General features: G+C 43.5%; 1 protein-coding gene across 1 annotated transcript in view; it reads left to right on the plus strand.

The window, feature by feature from the left end:
• PLXNB1 (plexin B1) overlaps positions 1-19,105 on the plus strand; it is a 180,697-nt gene extending 161,592 nt beyond the window's left edge. The window contains exons 23-38 of the mRNA XM_066596720.1: positions 1,682-1,830; positions 2,931-3,031; positions 4,492-4,709; positions 4,793-4,971; positions 5,222-5,288; positions 5,382-5,528; positions 5,627-5,804; positions 5,891-5,994; positions 6,092-6,176; positions 6,455-6,621; positions 7,628-7,788; positions 8,059-8,206; positions 9,655-9,719; positions 9,807-9,882; positions 11,983-12,057; positions 16,268-19,105. Coding sequence (XP_066452817.1) covers positions 1,682-1,830; positions 2,931-3,031; positions 4,492-4,709; positions 4,793-4,971; positions 5,222-5,288; positions 5,382-5,528; positions 5,627-5,804; positions 5,891-5,994; positions 6,092-6,176; positions 6,455-6,621; positions 7,628-7,788; positions 8,059-8,206; positions 9,655-9,719; positions 9,807-9,882; positions 11,983-12,057; positions 16,268-16,372 — 2,025 coding nt within the window. The 3' untranslated portion in view covers positions 16,373-19,105. The remainder of the gene's footprint in view (positions 1-1,681; positions 1,831-2,930; positions 3,032-4,491; positions 4,710-4,792; positions 4,972-5,221; positions 5,289-5,381; positions 5,529-5,626; positions 5,805-5,890; positions 5,995-6,091; positions 6,177-6,454; positions 6,622-7,627; positions 7,789-8,058; positions 8,207-9,654; positions 9,720-9,806; positions 9,883-11,982; positions 12,058-16,267) is intronic.
• Positions 19,106-19,800: the final 695 nt, after the last annotated feature.

Consider the following 19,800-nt stretch of genomic DNA (forward strand, 5'->3'; position numbering starts at 1 on the left):
GAAGAAAAGGCCTTAGCCCTTTAACTACCAGCCATTTTTCGTGTTTTCGTTTTCTTTACATCCTCGCCTTTTAAGAGCCATAATGTTTTTATTTTTCCGCCAACGTAGCATCATAAAGGATTGTTTTTTTGTGAGCTGATTTGCGTTTTTTAATAGTGCCGTTTAATGCCTATATATTGTAAAACGTTTGGAAAACTATTAACATTTTTTAAGTGGGGTGAAATGGAAAACAACACCATTGGGCCTTTTTTTAAGGGGAAGGAGTTCATGGTCCGGTAAAATGACTTGTTTTCCTTATCTTATTGGTCAGTATCACTATGATGATAGTATGGTTAGAGATGTTTTAAAACTTAAAAAAAATAAAAAACCCTTTAATAAAAAAATATTTTTGTTATATTCAGATCCCTATAACTTGTTTTATATTTCTGTCGATGGGCTGTTGTGAGACCTTGGTTTTTTTTCAGGACCAGTTGTAGTTTTTATTGCTACTGTTTTTGGGCATTGAGGACTCTTTGATCAATTTTTATTTGGAGATGGGATGACCAAAAAACCCTGCAAGTCTGGGATTATGGGTGTTTTATACAGCATTCACTGTGTGAAATAAATAATATGAGACTTAGATAGGGCTTTTTCGACTACGGCGATGACAATTATGTATATTTTTTTATATTGCTGGAAAAAAAGGGGAAAGGAGATTTTTGAATCTTTTATATTGTTTATTTCTAACAATTTTATTTGACTTAACCTCCCTTTTTTTAGTCCCCTGTGGGGGACTTGAACTTGCGATCATTTTATCGCTTCTGCAATATACTGTAATACTTAAGTATTTCAGCATACTGTTTTTTAATGTTCACTTACCCACCTATGTGGTTAAATAATGGCAGCCCTACAAGTCTTCACTAAGACCAGGACTACCATAGCAACCATAGACGCCTCACAATCGCATCACAGGGTGCCGATGGTGAGTCGGTGGGGAGGACACCCTCCAGCTGTCAGTTTACATGATACGGTCAGGATTGACAGCACATGTAAGCTGTTAAACAGCTGGGATTGGAGCTAGCTTCAGTTTTAAACAGCTGGCACCTCTGGAGCATGGAAGAGGCTCGGCTCCCAAACCCATTTCATACCCCACCCGCACTTCTGTGGCACACATGTATGTCAAAGAGGGCAAACAGATTAAATTTCTCAGATATTCTTGGATGAAAATTAGCAGAAAATACTCTGTACAGACACTCAGGCAGCAGGGAATACTGAGAGAATTCAGCTCTGTTATTAATATTAGGTACATATAAGGAGCCCTGTGGGGCGCAGAGTGTTAGGGCAGCAGAAATGCAGTCCTAAGCTCTAACTCACAGCCTGAAGGGTGCGGGTTCAATCCCCACGTGGCTCAGGTAGCCAGCTCAAGGTTGACTCAGCATTTTATCCCTCCGTGGTCAGTAAAATGAGTACCCAGCTTGCAGGGGGGTAATAAATCAATTACCTAAAAGCGTGGCTAGGGTTAGGAAAGTGGGGAAACAAGATTGATCTCTGTACCTCTGATCTATCCACTTGTTCTCTGTCTTTGAGTAATTTTTGTATTTGTCTTATCTTTTTATCTTTGGTTGAGAGAATGTGCATGCAGCTCTGCACTATAATGCACGCTGTAACTAAGCATCAATCCTATCAATGATTTCTCTTCTAGGTGCAAATCGGAGGAATCGATCTGGTACTTGGGAAGGTTCAGTACGACACGGAAAGCCAACTTACATTCCCACTGGAGGCTCAGATCAGCTTGGGAGTTGGTGCCTCTTTTGTGGCTCTGATAGTTCTCATCATTGTTTTAATCTACAGGTTGGTTAAATCCAGACTCCCTTATACAGAGCTCTTGTAAAAGTATACAGCTAGAGACGTAAAGTGAACGTCCGACCTGAACGCCATTTTTTTTTCTAAATAGATCAAAAATTCTGTATCAAATAATTTCTTACTATATCTTTATAGCAGACGGAGCTCAGTGTTTACTTATACAGAACTCCAAATCCCCTGCATAGCCATAGAGATAGATGATAAAATCCTGGCTACCTGCAGGCACCACTAGAAGGAGCTCAAGAGGTTACTGCAAACTATTTATACCAGTCTATAACAGGAACCAAACCTGGACCGTGGTCACCATCTAAATCAGGGGAGTAGATAAAAGCTGGTGAGCCCTGCTACAAGAGCTCAGCTGTGCCCTTCTCAGCTACTCTTCATGGCTGTGGATAGTATTCATTCCAGAACTTCTTTGCCCCCCTCCACAACGTAATAATGTTCCATCTTGCCCCAATAAGTAACTAAGCCCCGTCTGTGCCCCAACAAGGTTATAGTGCCCACTCTTTGCCCTAAGGGTAGTAGTGACACCATAAATGAATGTATCCCCCAAAGAGTGTCCCCTTTAAAGTAAGCAAACCCCAAGTAGTACCCCAAGGTAATTCAACCCCAAAATAGTGTTCCCGCTGTGCCGATAATGTTATTGAATGCTTCTAAAGTAACTGAGCCTCATTAAGGTTACTGACCCCCCAGTAATGTCCCCTCTGTGCCCTAGAGGTAATAATGTTCTGTCAAGGTAGCACAACCCCCAAATAATGCCCCCAAAGTAATAGGGCTCCCTCAAAGTAACTTAGCTCCCAAATCTGTGCCAAGGTAATTCAGTTGCCAAATACTACCCCCAAAGTAATAATGCACCCATACGTTGACTGAGCCCCCACATAGTTCAGACTTCGTGTCCTGAATAACTATGACCGCTTCTTGTGGGTTCTGTGTGGCAGGCATCGGGGCTGCAGCGCTGGATGGGGAGCCACTGGGATATTCAATTTTTCCCCTTTTTAAGCCTATTTCTTTTTTTTTTCATGTCTCAAAGAACCCGTTAAAGTTGCACAATCTGGATTAACAACTATTATGTTTATTGCGACCTTCAGGAGGAAGAGCAAGCAAGCTCTGAGGGATTACAAGAAAGTTCAGATTCAGCTTGAAAACTTGGAAACCAGCGTCAGAGATCGCTGCAAGAAGGAATTTACAGGTAAACATTGTCTGCAGCCTAGTTTTGGAGGATTACACTGATTGGTTAGTTTATTAGAGACCCTGATCTAGTAGCTTGCACCAAATTTTGACCTCCCATCAGCATGGTGCACCAGAAATCTGGATCCATTTGACCAGATAGTGTTTTTCCACTGCTCAGTGATCCAATTTTTGCACTATTCTGCCCGCTGGAGTTTCACCTTTCTGTTTCTCTTAGACACAATGGCACTGGAAGTAGTTGTTTGCTGTTATAGTGGATCCTTGCTAAGAAATGGAACATCCAATTTCCAAAATTGTTCCGGCATTTAACATTCCTTGATCCTCAGTATCACATATGTACCAGAAAAACGCCATAGGCGGCATCACTGTCCACAGCGGACAGTGCAGTGGCTGCCCATGGCTGCTTAATGATCACAATCGGTGACATCTGGCTAGAATTGTCTGTGCAAACAGATAAGTGACTGGCAGAAATCACATCCACATTCAGCTCAGAAGGTCCAATACTCATATCCTGCAGGTCAGTGCAGCATTCTTTAGCGTCTATGGGATATGGGAGCAGAAGATCCCCAGAGAGCCTCTGTTATCACCATGATACCAAACACAGTGCCGCTTCTGGGCTTGTGAGGTTACTAACTGGACCCTAGAGGACTGGTGGTGGGATGTGTTCTCATGACATGGGTTGAGTCTACTAGTCCACCTAAACACATCCCTGACCAGTTCCCGCTACGTTTCACTGCTTGGTGTCCATTTGCAGCCCTTCATGGTCTTCATGTACCCCACAATGATGGGATATTCCAGCAGAATAATGCACCATGCCATCAAGCCCAAGTTCCCCAAAACTGGTTAAAGGCCCATTCTGGAGAGTTCTTATGAATCAAGTTGCCTGCACATTTGCCCATCCTGAGCCCAATCAATCGTTTATGGGATGTGGTGTCCATTCACATCCAAGATCCTGTCCCTACAAATACTACGCAGCTGTGGGTGGCTATCCAGATGTCATAGCTCAACATCTCTCCAGATATCTTCCATTCACTTGTTGAGTTGCTGCTGCAGAGGTTACTACATGGTATTAGTTCCAGTCCCATGACATTTGGCATGTCAATGTATTCTCTACAGTGTTGCACTGAGAAAATTGCATGCAGTTAGCAGTGAAATCTTGGTTCAGGCCTCATTGGAAGTTGCTCAGATGACTTGATTTTCTCATCTAAAGTGGATTCACACTAAAATTGTTCCCTGGAAAAGCTGTCATGTGATTTTATGCTACACTCGGGGTCACGGCTCTGATTTCCACATAGGGAAGCTTATTAGGGTCTCTAATAATAAAGTGGCAATTCAGTGTATTTGAACACTTCTCAGGAAGGATGATACATCATCTTGTTACTTACAATTTGTTCAGTCTTGAGTTTTTTAATGATGTGATCCCATGTATATTGTTCACTTTTCCTATTTGGATCTACACAGATCTCATGACAGAAATGATGGATCTCACCAGTGATTTGGTTGGCACAGGGATCCCCTTCTTGGATTATAAGTCATACGCAGAGAGGATCTTTTTTCCTGGTCACCGGGAATCTCCACTTCACAGGGACCTGGATGTCCCAGAGGGTCGGAGGCAAACTGTGGAGCAGGGTTTGGTCCAGCTATCAAACCTCCTTAACAGCAAACTGTTCCTCACCAAGGTATGAGGTCCATAAAATCTCAACCCAACTGAAGGACAAGTCAATAAATGTCTTCTGCTCACCTTTTTGTTCCTCCATCACAGTTCATCCACACTCTAGAAAGTCAGCGCACCTTCTCAGCACGTGACCGGGCATATGTGGCATCTCTTCTTACTGTATCTCTTCATGGGAAGCTGGAGTATTTCACAGACATCTTAAAGACACTTCTCAATGACCTCGTTGAACAATATGTTGCCAAAAACCCAAAGTTGATGTTAAGGAGGTGAGGATGGCAGCCATTTGTGGAGCTAATATGAGGTCTTCCTTTACTGGCCATACATTACCCCATCATGGTTATGTAGTATTACATGCTGGCCCATCAAACAAAAGGTCGACCATGTAATATATAAATGGGTTGGTTCCACCAAAGTTAGCTCATAGAAGAACACCCCAAGCAGGGGACATGGGTATAAAGATGTCAGGCAAGAATTCTTATGATAGTAGGTAATTTTCATTTTGATGTCTACTACTAGGACTGAAACTGTGGTGGAAAAGCTGCTGACCAACTGGATGTCCATCTGCCTTTACTCTTTTGTGAGGGTACGTATGATAAAGTGAAAGGAGCTGCGTACAGGGGACAAAATTGGTGTCAAGATCTTTAGCTTATATGTTCTTTATTCTGTTCTGCATCAGGACTCAGCTGGAGAACCACTCTATATGTTATTTCGAGGCATCAAACATCAAGTAGACAAAGGACCAGTAGACTGTGTGACGGGAAAAGCCAAGTATACACTCAATGATAACCGTCTACTGAGGGACGATGTGGAATACAAGACCTTGGTGAGGATGGAAGACTTCTAGGGTATTACAGCCCTTCATGGGAGGCAATAAGATACATTATATAGGATCTGATACAAGTACTTTTTTGCCTTTTGCAGACTCTGAATGCAATTACACAACCCACCACTGGGAGCACTGTTGAAGAGGAAGGTCAGGGAGTCCCTGTGAAGTTATTGGACTGTGATACCATCACTCAAGTAAAGGAGAAGATCCTAGACCAGGTTTATAAAGGGACACCTTGCTGTCTTCGTCCCTGTCCAGAAAGCCTTGATCTGGGTGGGTCCAACTTCTAATTTGCGTAACCTGTCGGCATCAGAAATGTCCTTGTTCTTACATTCTGTTTATAAATGTGATCATGATAGAATGGAGATCAGGACTAGCTGGACACCTCATCCTCTCGGATGAAGATCTAACATCAGTGGTTCAGGGGTCATGGAAGAGAATAAACACCCTGCAGCATTACAAGGTGAGAATTTATTGGATTATTGTTATGGTTATTGTTGATTCTGGAGAAGGCAAAGAACCAGAGACTGGAATGACATCCTCTTGTCTTTTGACTTTAGGTTCCGGATGCAGCAACTGTAGCGTTGGTTCCTCGACTGAGCAAGCACATCCACCCGGAAAACCATGATTATATTCCAGGAGAAAGTGAGTCACTGTGTCTATTAACTTTATCATCTTGTTTAGCTTGTGTCACTTACATAGGAACCATGAGAGGAAACTAAAGAACCTAAATGAAACCCACCCAAACACAAGAAGGACATCCAGACTCCATGCTGATGTTGTCCTTGGTGGGATCTGAATCCAGGACCCCAGCGCTGCAAGGCAACAGTGCCAACCACTGAGCACCATAATATGATGTGCATTATTGCCTGCTGGGTGCATTTATCCATATTAGACAGCAAATATAGCATTTACTTTTCCAGAGACCCCAATGCTGGAGGACGCTGATGAGGGTGGGATCAAACTGTGGCACCTTGTTAAACCCACGGATGAGCCGGAGTTACCAAAGCACAGAAGAGGGAGTTTACGTGACAGGGAGAGAGCGAAGGCCATCCCAGAAATCTACCTGACACGTCTACTGTCCATGAAGGTAAGAGGAGGATTCCCGAATGTCACTAAAAAAAAAAGGAAGATACTCATACCAGTAGTCATATACATAAATGGTCACTTTATTAGAGCCCTGGCCCTTTCACAATTGAAGCTTTTCTCTATGGAAATTCTCCCCGTGACCCCGGAGTGCAGAATAAAATCAGGTGACTAGTTTTCCGTGGATCAGTTACAGTGTGAATCCATAATAGTTGGGAAAAATCAAGCGATCTGAGCGACTTCCAATGAGACTTGGTCATCGGTGCTAGACTAACCAGAGCCAGGATTTCACTGCCAACCTCGTGATTTTTTTATGCAGTGGTATGGAGAGTGTGGTGAGAATGGCATGATTGAGGAAAACATCCAGAGAAAAAGCCGATCCTGTGGATGGAAACAATTCGTTGCCGAAAGGGGTCAGAAGAGGATGTCAAGAGCAGCGAATACAACACTGGTGCTTCAACTAACTTGTCCGAATGCAAACTCACAGTGTGGAAGGGCTACAGTAGCAGACAATCAGTTCCAGTGCCATTAGGAGAAACAGAAAGGCAAGACTCCAGGGAGCAAAAGAGCACAAAAACTGTATTCCTAAGAAGTGGAAAACATCACCTGCCCAGATGAACCCAGATTTCTGTTGCACCGTGCTGATGGGAGGTCATAATTTGGCGCAAGCAGGATTAAATGATGACCCCTTCCTGTCAGCTGGTCAGAACATGTCAGCACTTGCATCTGATTTGCCACAACTACAAGAAGCTTCCTGTCCGCAGGGGCCGATATTCCTACAGAACTTTTTCATCAACTAGTGGAATCTACGCCATGATAACTTGCTGCAGTTCTGAAGAGCAAAGGAGGTCCAATGCACTATTAGATGGGGGTCTCTAATAAAGCAGCCATTCAGTGTATATAATAATTTATTATAGTACAGGGCTGTATCCACAGATCCAGAACCTATATGATCATAGCAGGATGTTGTGGTTGGTCCTCTCTTTACAATACATTGTTTTTATTCACAGGGCACACTCCAGAAGTTTGTGGATGACTTGTTCCAGGTTATCCTCAGCACCAGCCGTCCAGTGCCGCTCGCTGTCAAGTATTTCTTTGATTTACTAGACGACCAGGCGACGCACTATGGTATCAATGACCCGGAGACCATTCACATCTGGAAAACCAACAGGTAGACACAGAAACAACAATAGAATTTGTACTGAATCTCCACTGTTTAACACTAGGTCATGTTTAGGTCCAACTATGTAATATATCTTTATAGCGGCTAGAGCTCTATTTTTCTGATGCAGGGCTCCATATTCCCTGCATAGCCATAGAGGTAAATAATACAACAGAGATGTATCAGAAGTAACAGCCTATTGGATATGACCACTATTTATGAAACCAAAAGTTTGGATACTTCTTGAATACAGAAGGGTAAATGTCTTTTTTATGTCAGTTTGCCTTTAAGGTTCTGGATCAACATAATCAAAAATCCCCAGTTCGTATTTGATGTACAGACCTCGGACAACGTGGACGCAGTGTTGTCTGTGATCGCTCAGACCTTCATGGACTCTTGCACCCTTGCTGATCATAAGCTGGGCCGGGTAAGTGAGAGATCTGGATGCAATCAAAGCTGGCACACATGGGGATCCTAAAACTACACTATCTGCTATTGAGCAAAGGACAGCTAAGATTCCAACCAGAGGCATAGTTATAAGGGGTGCAGAGATAGCAGTCGCACCCAATCCCTGGTGCCTAAGAGGGCTCAAAGGTTCCTCTACTTAATTACAAATTATAATAGGGACAATTGGGGCAGCCGCCCCAAGCCAGGGCTCCAGGGGGTCCACAGCCATCCAAATCGCCCCTATTAGAATCTGCTAGGGAGTAACAGTGCTACTACAGGTTTTGGGTTGCCCGACCCTGCTGCTAAAATTCCAGCCTTAGGGTGCGTTCACACGAGCGCATAAACGGCGCGTTTTTGCGCCCAATCGTATAAACGCGACCATCTGAGGCGTTGGTTTCCAATGTATTCGTTCGCACGGGCGATTTTACGGCGCGTAAAAAATGGCAACCCGAAAAAAGACAGGACATACGCGACCGAAATACGCGCCAACACATATTCGATGGCCGAAAAGATAGTTTGCAAAGTAGGAACAAACGATAATACACTTTCTACCTCTGGTCATGATTGCCGAAAAACGTTCTTTCCGGCGATTAAACGCTGCGCACGTGCGAACGTAAATATGCCTACGCTCGTGTGACCGCGCCCTTAGAGGGAGGAGGGGGTTAAATTCCTTCCTGCGCCAACACTGCCTTCTGACACTGCTCCCGATCTTGCACAAGCTCACAAGCATAACGTCTTCACTCCTTCCCCCAGGCATTGTACTCCAAATATTGGAGCCGGGGGGAGAGGAGTGAAGACGTTATGTTTGTGAGTCTGCATCGAAAAGCAGGGGGAGAACATTAAGGAATTCAACCCTCTCCTCCCTCTGCGGCTGGAGTTTTAGCAGGAAGGCTGGGCACTCTACCACTGCTCACATAGGGGCCTATACTATTTGGGGCATGCAGAGGGCCCTAATACTAATTGGGCCACAAAGGATCTCATTACTAATCGGGGCACATAATAGGATCAGTTACTATGTGGGGCCACAAAGACGGGGGGTTCACTGTTACTAATTGGTGCCACAGAGGTGGTCCTTTTACTAACTAATGGCACCCAGGGGGTCCTATTACTAAGTGAGGCCACAGAGCAGATCACTATTAATAAGTGGAGACACAGAGAGGGTTAGTAGTACTAAGTGGGGCTGGGGACCTGTTACAGATTTTGCATTGGATCCCAGGAGCTTCAAGATACATCTCTACTCTCAACCTGAAGCCTCTTGGCCATTCCATAACATCAGGCCTCAACTAAAGGGAGTCAGCTCTGCTGACAGATTTCCTTAAGGAGAGAACTGTCAAAAAGTGGATGTATCTGGTTTTATGCAGTTCGGTCAGTCCACCGTTGGCATGAAATCTGTGTTCTTAGTCCCAGTGTTGCTCTGTTTCTCTACAGGATTCTCCCATAAATAAGTTGCTGTATGCCCGGGACATCCCACGGTACAAGCAGATGGTGGAGAGGTAAGACGGGTGGTCATCATGTCACCCAGTTCTGTCTTAGTGACGTTTATGGCTGAGCTGAAAGTTTGATTCTGTCTCTCTTTCCAGATATTACGGTGATATCCGGCAGACGATTTCGGCCAGTGACCAGGAGATGAATTCCGCTTTAGCAGAGCTGTCCAGGGTACGGGGCCATTTATCTTATGCATGTGACGTATGATCAGGGTTGTAGCTATGGGGGGTGCAGAGACCCAGGTGACAATGACCCCTCTGATATATAAATGGCACATGGTGGGGTCGTGTCACAGATCTTGCTTTGGAAGCTTCAAGTTGCCTATTTCGAATCTGCAGGTGCACTAAATTCAAACAAATCAGGCACCGTTCTGCTGAGTGGTGGCTACCATACCTTTATATAGCAGCAATTGATTTCAGTGCTAGCTGTATATATCCATATGGAATTAGCTCCCCCTATTGGTTTCTACTTGCACACAGAATTATATTATTTATTAAAGGGAACCTGTGAGCAGTTTTCACTCTTCTAAATCATTCACAGGACGCTATCAGTTATCAATAAACCCCTCGAAATATGTAGTTGTTTTTGCCCAATAGCCCGTATACCATATCAAATGAGGATTTAAAAAATGTTGCACTGTATGTGAGTTAACAATCTGGTGGGTATGCCTGAACTATGTAAGCCAGCCCCTTTGCCTTCAATTGATATGTGTGGTGTCCCCTTGAAAGCACAATGCCCTGGAAGTCAGAGTAGGTTTGTCACATAGACACTTTGTTATGCCATGTTCTGGGCAGATTCATTAGGCTCCCCTGCGCATGCACAAGTCCAATTCTGCATTCTGGGACAACAATTTCTTCACCTGTAGGGGACGCCATCAGTGTCAAACAGAGACAGAGGGGCTTGCTTGCATAGGCACACTCACTAAACTGGTAGCAACTCATTTGTATGTATGTAAGGTTAAGTATATAAGCAGTGCTTGCCTTAGGTTGGATGGCATCCTGCAAAGAATTTCTTTTGGCGCCCACCTCATAGGAAAAAACATTATATATATATATATATATATATATATATATAATGTTACACCTATAGGCAGTCTGCTTATCCGGAAAGCAGCAAGACAGTGGCACATCTAAACCAGAACAGCTCAATGAATACATACTGTACCAGAACCAAGCTCATCGCATGAATAAAATATCAGAATCAAGCTCAGAACATAAATGCAGCTCCAGAACTCCAAACTCGTAACATAAATAGAGCATCAGAACTAACCTTAGGACATAGATACAAAACCAAAACCGAGCTCATAACATAAATAAAGTCCCAGAACCAAGTTCATTACATAGAGCGCCCAAACCAAGGTTATAAATAAAACCCATAGAATCAAGCTCAGTACATAAATACAGCACCAGAACCAAACTCATAAATACAGCCCAAGAACTAAGCTCAGTACATAAATACAGCACCAGAACCAAGCTCATACATACAGTCCAAGAACCAAGCTCAGTACATAAATACAGTGCCAAAACTAAGCTGATAGTATTTCCTTGGAACATCAGAGGGGAAGAGACAGAGCGAGGAGGATGATGATTCATGTAGCTCCACAAAATGCTGCCACATGGAAGAAGATTGTCTGGCCGAACGGACTTAAGGGAGGCAATCACTCCTAGCCTACATCTACGTGGTTTCCCTTCTACAAGCTGGCGCCTTGTGCAACCACATGGGTCGCATGTAGCTAAGTCCAGCCATGTATATAAGGTCTGTAATAATAGCTATATGTTTGGAGTATCCTGCAAGTGGTTTAGCAGGTTGAAACCTGGTGACAGCTTCCCCTTAAAGGGTTGTCCAGGAGTTTTGCTATTGATGACCTATCCTCCGGATCCTCAGTAGCTCACAATAGTCCTGCATGCACAGCTTTTGATCAACTACAGATGACCTATCCTAACCTATTGATAGGTTGCCAATAGTAAAAGTCCCGGACAGCCTCCTAAAATCAGTCTTCAGAAACAGAATGAAGCTGCTGCACGTTGCTGTCTGCTCTAGTATTAGGTAATGTTCCCATGGATCCTAGGTAATCCCCAACATAGCTGCCTCAATGTGTGTCCTTGCTAAATATATTTATACTTTGCACAGAAATGTTGCAGATTTTGCTCATAGTCTATATATATAAATATTAATAGAAACGTTTCATATTGGGTCTTTCGAGGACATCTGATTTCATTATCAATTCATTTGTCAATTATTTTCTGATATTTTGCATATTTTTTTTCTTAGAATTACTCAGGTGAACTTAATTCCTTGGTGGCTCTTCACGAACTCTACAAGTATATTAATAAGTACTATGATCAGGTGAGTAGCCTCCTATACTATAGTATTGGCACATTGCACCATTAGGTATCAACAGAGGGTTGTGATATCAGTTGACTTGAAGGGATGCTAATTTATTACACTATCTATTGTTCCCTGTTAGCAGCCAATTTCAACTATGGAATGGCTAACATGATGGTTCCATGATGGTATTAGTGGACAGGTTATCAAATGTGCTTTAAACTGCTTTGACTTTTACTCATTTCATAAGTGTAATTTCACACGGGGGAGTGCGATATTGGGCCATGAAGCTCGGCCTGATATTGCGCTCGTCAACATGCGATGTCTCTGCGGATGCGTGGCATTTTTATGCTAAAAGCGCCTCGCATCACTTCAGGAAAGTAGCAATCCCCCATCTAAAAGTGGAGTGTTTCCCATTGTAAACCTTGTATTGCACTCGCATGGACGTGCCACGCCGTGCAATGCTGTGCCATCCCCATTTAAAACAAGTAGCGTACGCCCAAAGATTGGACGTGCCGCAGTTTTTACCCGCACTGCGATCTGATGCGGGAGGAAATCAATCATGTATATGGTCCCATTAAAAAGAATATTCGTGGGAGATTTTCCCCACTGTGTGAAAACGTCCTAAATCTTTATAGTGGTCAGAGACTTGTTTTTTGATACACATTATGTATAGACATTGAGGCACATTTATTGGTGCTGCATCGGAATTCTGGCATAAGTTGCGCCCAAAAACATATTTGGGATCGCTACGTCGATACTCAAAATAAGGCCCCTTAACAACCTCCGTCAAGGCATAATGCCGGTCATTAAGAGACTAATTATATTGTCAGTCTGTTTCTATGTTCGCTACCCATAGCTATAGAAGTGAGACTCAGACATTCCTTTAATTTTACAGCAAGCCCCGCCCCTTTTTTCTAGAGAGGGGTACCACTGCTGCACCTGATGGAAAAACTATTAAGCCTCTTTCAGATGGGCGATCGCAATATCGCCACTTCAAAATTGCGGCGATACTGCAGCTTTGTTCCTGTGATTTTGTAGCATCAGCAATGCTTTTTCTTGAGAGTAATCTCGCATCGCATCGCTACAGCCCGTGATAAAATCGCGAAAGTCAATAGGAGTCTCTAATGTTAAAATCGCATCGCACAAAAATCACAAGTTCATGCAATGCGATAAACAAGGAGGCGCCATAGGAACATATGGGAGATTAAAAAAAACAGCACATTGCAGAAAGATCGAGCATGCTGCAACTTTGTTTTTCTCGTAACATAGCATCAGTGAAAACGTCCCTAATGTGAAGGAAACAATCAAAGCATGGGTTTCACAAACATGCTTTTTGTAGCGATGTCGCATCGCTAGAAAATCACGCAATTTTGTAGCTCGTGTGAAAGCGGCCTTGAGGTGCGTTTCCAGAAGTTTCTCACAACTGGAACTCTTCTAAGGCAACTTTCACGCGGAATTACGCCGCAGGACGCAGCCAAATCCGCAGCTGCAGAATTCCACACAAGAATCCACAAGTCTAACTGCAGATTTTGATGCTGAATTGCTGGCAGGTTGTTAGCCATTTTCAATTCTGCATTAAGATCTGCAGGTAGCCTGCGGATATTACTGTGGCTTGCGGTGTTACCTATTCTGTCCTGTGTGAAAGGCTCCTTAAACAGATCATCAAAGTATTTCCAATGAGAAAATGGAAGAAATTCCAGCAGGGATTCAGAGAAGTCTAGCGAAATCAATTCACCAAAAATCAAGACAAGTCACCGTACCGCCAACAGCAGTGCATCGAGTACGGCACATGTGGCTTTGTATGTATGCTTATAAAGCGCAAATTGTCCAATAATTGAAGCCAGGCAATAAGCCGAATAGACAGGCTGCCAAAATTCTTGATTGTATCATCACCGGCTGTCACTGTCTTGGAAACATCTTGTTGTCAGCCATATTTTATTTGTCCATTGGCATCATGTGCAGATATGGGGAACAACCCCACCCCACACCCGTGTCTACAGAGAACAAGTCCAGGAGAGCCCAACCCCAAATGTTTGGTGTGGTGTAATGCAGGACAGGATTATCATTTGGTGAACATACAGTAACTGGCCGCATATACCGTGAAATGTTGGATCCGTTCCTATATCCCCAAGTAGCTGATATACAACCTAGCATTATCTTCCTGCAAGATAGTCTCCCCAACAATAGAGTACGGATGTTCAGAGGTCCTTCAATAACACCTTTTCAGATCACTGCATAGAATGTGGTGGACCAGTTTGGTGTCCGCCTTAGGCCGAATGCACTTTCTGCACTCTGTGCTCCGGATGTACCGCCCAACGCACATGCGCAGTGCAGAGAATGCCGTGCCAGCGATGATGCGGACCCGCAGCAATTTCTAAATTGACATTTCTGAATCGCCGTGTGTCTGACGGCTTCCATTGACTGAAATGGAAGTCGTCTGCACAAGTGCCACACCAAAATAGAGCATGTGCTATTCTTCTTCCACGAATGGAAATCACAAGTGATTTCTGCTCGTGTGCGTGGAAGAATCATTTTACATCGCATGCTATGGATGGACATGGCTGTATAGTCAGATGCCCCCCACAAAAATCCGCCCATGTGCATTGGGCCTTATTTTTCCCTGCTAGATTTCTTCCTCTGCGGTTACGTGAAGGATTTCCCAGATTTGGGAACCCGCATCTGTGATACGATTGATACTGTATCAGTGGACCTATTGAAGAGAACGTGGCAAGACACTGCGTACAGGCTGGTATTGTTTGTGCTACCAATGGGGCTCATGTAGAGGTTTATTAAGGTGTGCCAAAACAATTGAGTTATTCTTACATTTCCTGTCATTTCCTTTTCCTACCCATCATATTTTTTGACAGTTGATAAAACACCTCTGTGCAGCTTCTCAGAAATGTATGCCACGTCTGATCTGGCATAGGCTGCTGGGACCCCCAACATTCCCGAGAAAGGATGACCAATGTCTCCCCTATTTCACAATACAGGGTGGATTCTGCCTATTTCCTTAACATAGCAACAAATGACCATGGCTCTATATTTGTAAATGGAGCAGACATTTTCAGCACCGCTCCATTCATTTCAAATGTGGCTGACTGAAATAGCTGAGCATCAGCTGTCTGCCTCCCGCACTGAAAAGATGGGAGCAGCAGCCATGCTTGTACGACCAGCAGTTCATTTACTGCTATGTTAGAGAAACAGGTAGAATCCATCCTGCATTGTGAAGTAGTGATGAAACGGGTGCCCTGATCGTGGCTCCGGGTCAGTGTAAAAATTGATTCTAGGGCCACATGAGTTGTATATAATTCACACACAACAGAAAAAGAACACATTTTTAATTAAATTAGAATGTATTGTTTTGTTTTCAAAGTTTTTACTATATTTTAGTAATAAAACGCCAAGGCCCCAAGGAAAGTTTTATTTTCTAATGTGGCAGTCAGTGTGTTTGGGCCACTTAGACACAACGATTATCGCTCAAAATTCGCTCAAAAGCCATCTTTTGAGCGATAATCGTTGTGTGTAAATGTGCCCATCTTTCACTTTACTGCTGAACAATGGACTTCAGTTCGGCATGAAATCCGTCCTTCAGCAGAACAGCTGATAAGACCGGCTGCATGCTGTGTTCTGTGGGGAGAGTTGATAACAGCTGATTACATTGTCTCAGCTGTCAGCTCCCTGGCAGAATAAAGATCATTTATTCAGAGAACAGCGGGTGTCTGTTCCCTGACTAAAGCTCCTGGTGGCTCTCACGCTACTAATTAGTACTAATAGGCATTAGTACCAAGTAGTAGTTTATGCAAAAATGATCACTCAAAAGCCATCTTTTGAGCAATAATCGTTGCATGTAAATGTGCCCATCTTTTACTTTTCTGCTGAACGATGAATTTCAGTTCAGCATGAAATCCATCGTTCAGCAGTACAGCTGATAAGACGGACCGCGCGCTGTGTTCTGCTTGGGATGCGCTGATAACATTGTCTCAGCTGTCAGCCCTGTGGCAGAATAAAGGGTATGTATTCAGAGAACAGTGGGTGTTCTGTTCCCTGAATTCAGCTCCCAGCGGCTCACACACTGCTAATTGGTACTAATATGCATTAGTACCAAGTAGTAGTTTATGCAGAAATGATCACTCAAAAGCCATCTTTTGAGTGATGATCTTTGTGTCTAAATGCACCTTTAGAGACGCCCTTTAAGGTCGGTAATGAACTTTTTTTTTCTCTCCTGCAGATTATTACAGCACTGGAAGAAGACTCGACTGCCCAAAAGATGCAGCTCGGCTACAGACTTCAACAGATCGCGGCTGCTGTTGAGAATAAAGTCACTGACTTGTGACCGAGACACATGGACGGTCTTCCTTAAACCGAGCAAAACAGGAGAGGAAAGATTTTTATAAAATCACCGTCACTTTAACGTCTTGCCTCTGCGTCGCGTCTCGTTATCGCATTCCCAATTGACGCCAAAGGCAACCGATGGTGAGAAAGAATATTTTTTCTATGAAACTTTTTTTTTTTACACACAGAACTTTGATATAGAAGATTTTGACCCCCATCAATGGGGTCGTCCTGCCATCCTGCATGTTACAGAGGAGCAGGTTTTATCGTCCCACGTGCCAAGTCCATCATCTTCAGTGGAAGGAGACACAAGGATGAAACAAGGCAGACTTGATTTCTAGCATGTTTTCTTCACTAGCATTCTGAGAATGGATTGGTGAACTTGCCGGTGCGTTGACTGTTCCGGTCGTGGTCCGCACTGATTGAACAATGGACCTCTATATGGACATATTGCATCACCCAACATACGACCAACATGAACGTGACTAACCTGAGAGGTCTCCGGCTCACACTTCTCCATCATTCCTGCCTTTTTTTCCACCTAGAACATTATTTTATTTGTTAACGATTGTAAAGCTAATTCTATCAGAGGAGTATAATTTTATTACTTTGTAGCCGCCATATTTTTATTCGCCTGTTGAGAATCGTTCGTCTTTTCCTAAACATACAAACGTCTTCCTTTGTTGAGTTCTAGCAGCCCAACAGCATTTCTTCTGGCAACTCCCACATCAGATCTTAAAGAACTACCAAAAGTGTTATTTAAAAAGACTTTGAAAGACTCAAATTCTGCAGGGGCCCTATGACAACTCTTCCTGCCCCATATTCTGGAAGTTTGGTCTTGTCATAAAGACATTATTTGGATTCAAAACTCTATCTACATCAATGATTTAAGCCATTGACATTCATGTGGATCGTGATTTGCAATCACATGACAGTCCATATGACAAGCGTGAACCACCAGTACCAAGACAGGGGGCTCTGAACAATATAGGTCCCCATTACCTTGCAGGGCTTTACCCCAACATGGCAAAGAACATGGTGTTTTCTTTTTCCTCGCCTTGCTTGCTAACAACAGAGTTTATCTACAGAGGGGATTCATGCACATATTGTCACCACCCCCCTGTAGCAATAGGCACTTAACCAAGCGGGGCCTGACCTCATCTTTCCAAGGACCTCATAGTAGCTGCATCATTGGCCTTTATAGTATATACACAATTGACCTGAGCATAGGACAAGAAGTGTTTGTCCTAGGGGCAGTGTTGAAGAGGAGGTGCAAAAATTCGGCTCGTAACTTCAACTTCTCTCTGCACAGGAAAAAAAGTTGTGAGAAAAACGTTTTTCACATGTTTATTAAGGTGTGGAGAATTGTCTTTTATATTGGTAGTTCTTCCTTAAAGGGGATGTTCCACCAAAAGAAGTTATCCCCCATTCACAGGATCGGAGGATAACTGGCTGATCTGTGGGTGTCTGACCACTGGGAGCCTCACTGATCCCGAGAACAGGGGTCTTGAATGTCCCTGAGTGAATGGAGTGCCGGTCTAGCATGCGTACCGGTGCTCCATTCATTTCAGTGGGACTGCTGGAGATAGCCAGGTTCAATGGAGCAACAGCAAGCATGCTCAACCGCCGCTTCATTCAGTAACCTTTGGGCCCCCATCTTCAATTTGGTAGGAATCTCAGTGGTCACCCCTCCAACGATCAGCTAGTTATCCCTTATACTGTGGACTGGGTATAATCTTCGGTAATAACCCTTTTTAAAGGATATGTTCTCCAGTGCATCTAATTTTATTTCTGCAGTGCATCGAAGATGAAAAATGAACCAACTTTGCAAATATTCATCATTAAAACATCCTACCGTTTTGTGTATACAACTCCTCTGCAGACCTATGTATCTCCAGACTACAAAGAACCCTACTGTAGTCTGATCCTATAGTAACAGTTGTTCTTTATTTCTTGCTAAACTATCAAATTTATGTATGTAGGGAAGAAATCGAGAACAGACTAGAGTATGAGTGCAGGATCAGACTGCACAGGGTTGTTTGTAGTCTGTAACCATGGAGACCCATAAGTCTGCATAGGACTTAAAAGAGTAGGACATTTTAAATGGAGACTATTTGCAAAGTTGCATCATTTTCGATGCAATGGAGCAATAAAAATGGCTCTGACGTGGACATCACCTTTAAGTCGAATCTGGTTGGCTGCGCCTGGGCTGCAGACGGTACATTACTGCACTAAACCTCATGGTAGATGCTTATTTATTAGTTTCAGTACGAGACACAGAAGCGCTCTATTAGATTCCATTTCTTTTGGCTATCGATTTGCTGCTCTGAACTGGATGTGTATATACCGTAGCTATGAAAGAAGATATTTAAATACTAAAGGAGGATTGTAATTTATTTTTAAGGCGGCACTGGGATACTCACATCTAGTTTTTATGTTTCTTTTTGGATTTCTTTCGTACTAGTTTTTACGATGATGCATTCCCGCGTACGGCTCCCAGCTTTCACTTGTGCTGCCTTGTCGTAAAATGATTAGAATTTGTGGTTAACCTAATATAAAGAAGTAAACTTGAAAGTGAATCTTACGAGATCCTAATAACACGTTAGACGGCGGTCGGAAAGCTGTTCAATCTGTGAAGTGATAAATTGTTTGTGAATGTAAAACACGACACAAAATAACGAGAAACAAAAGTAGTCCTTACACAACTACTCAATAAAAGTCAATATGTTCCAAGCGCCGGTGTGTGCACTGATTATACCGCCAAATGTGGAAGGGGGGGGGGACTGAAAGGGGTTTCCAGGTTCTAACTATTCCTGCGCTTACGACCCTCATTGATCAGCTGTTCACCGGGGGGGGGGGGGCTGTCTAGTGTATGCAGCTGGAAGCAGACAGCTCTGTCCACTTCGCAGCAGTCCAGCTTCATATTGCAGGTGCCGTCCCAATAAGTGCAAGATGCAAATCACTTCCTTAAGTCATCTGGGTGGCGCCAAAGGCTTCCCGATTCTCGTGCCAGTCCAGGTTGATTGATCTCTCCCCCAGTTCCTTATGTCAGCTCCAGCCACACTGAAATCATGCACATGCTTAATCTGCCTTCCTCTAACTAAGTGCAGTGAACTAAGGTGTATCCATCTTGGCTTCATAGGAAATGCGCTGGAAACTACATGTGGATGGACTTTTGTGGTTAACAGCTTGCGGACTTGCTAAGGATAAATTACTTGGGTGCAATGTAAAGTTACAAGAAGATGAACGGAGCGTGCGTGAGATTTCTGAATGAGTTGTGCTGATGTTACGAGCCAGGGTGGGCACAGATAGAGCTGTGACTTGGTTTCTAGGAAAGCTTCCATCACCGGCCTCATGAGTTTAAAGCACTGATTTGCATACTGCAAGTGCAAGAATAAAAAGTTGGCCTGGATGTCTGTCTTAAGTGAA

The sequence above is a fragment of the Eleutherodactylus coqui genome, chromosome 3 (assembly GCF_035609145.1).
Source record: "Eleutherodactylus coqui strain aEleCoq1 chromosome 3, aEleCoq1.hap1, whole genome shotgun sequence".
Lineage (NCBI taxonomy): Eukaryota > Metazoa > Chordata > Amphibia > Anura > Eleutherodactylidae > Eleutherodactylus > Eleutherodactylus coqui.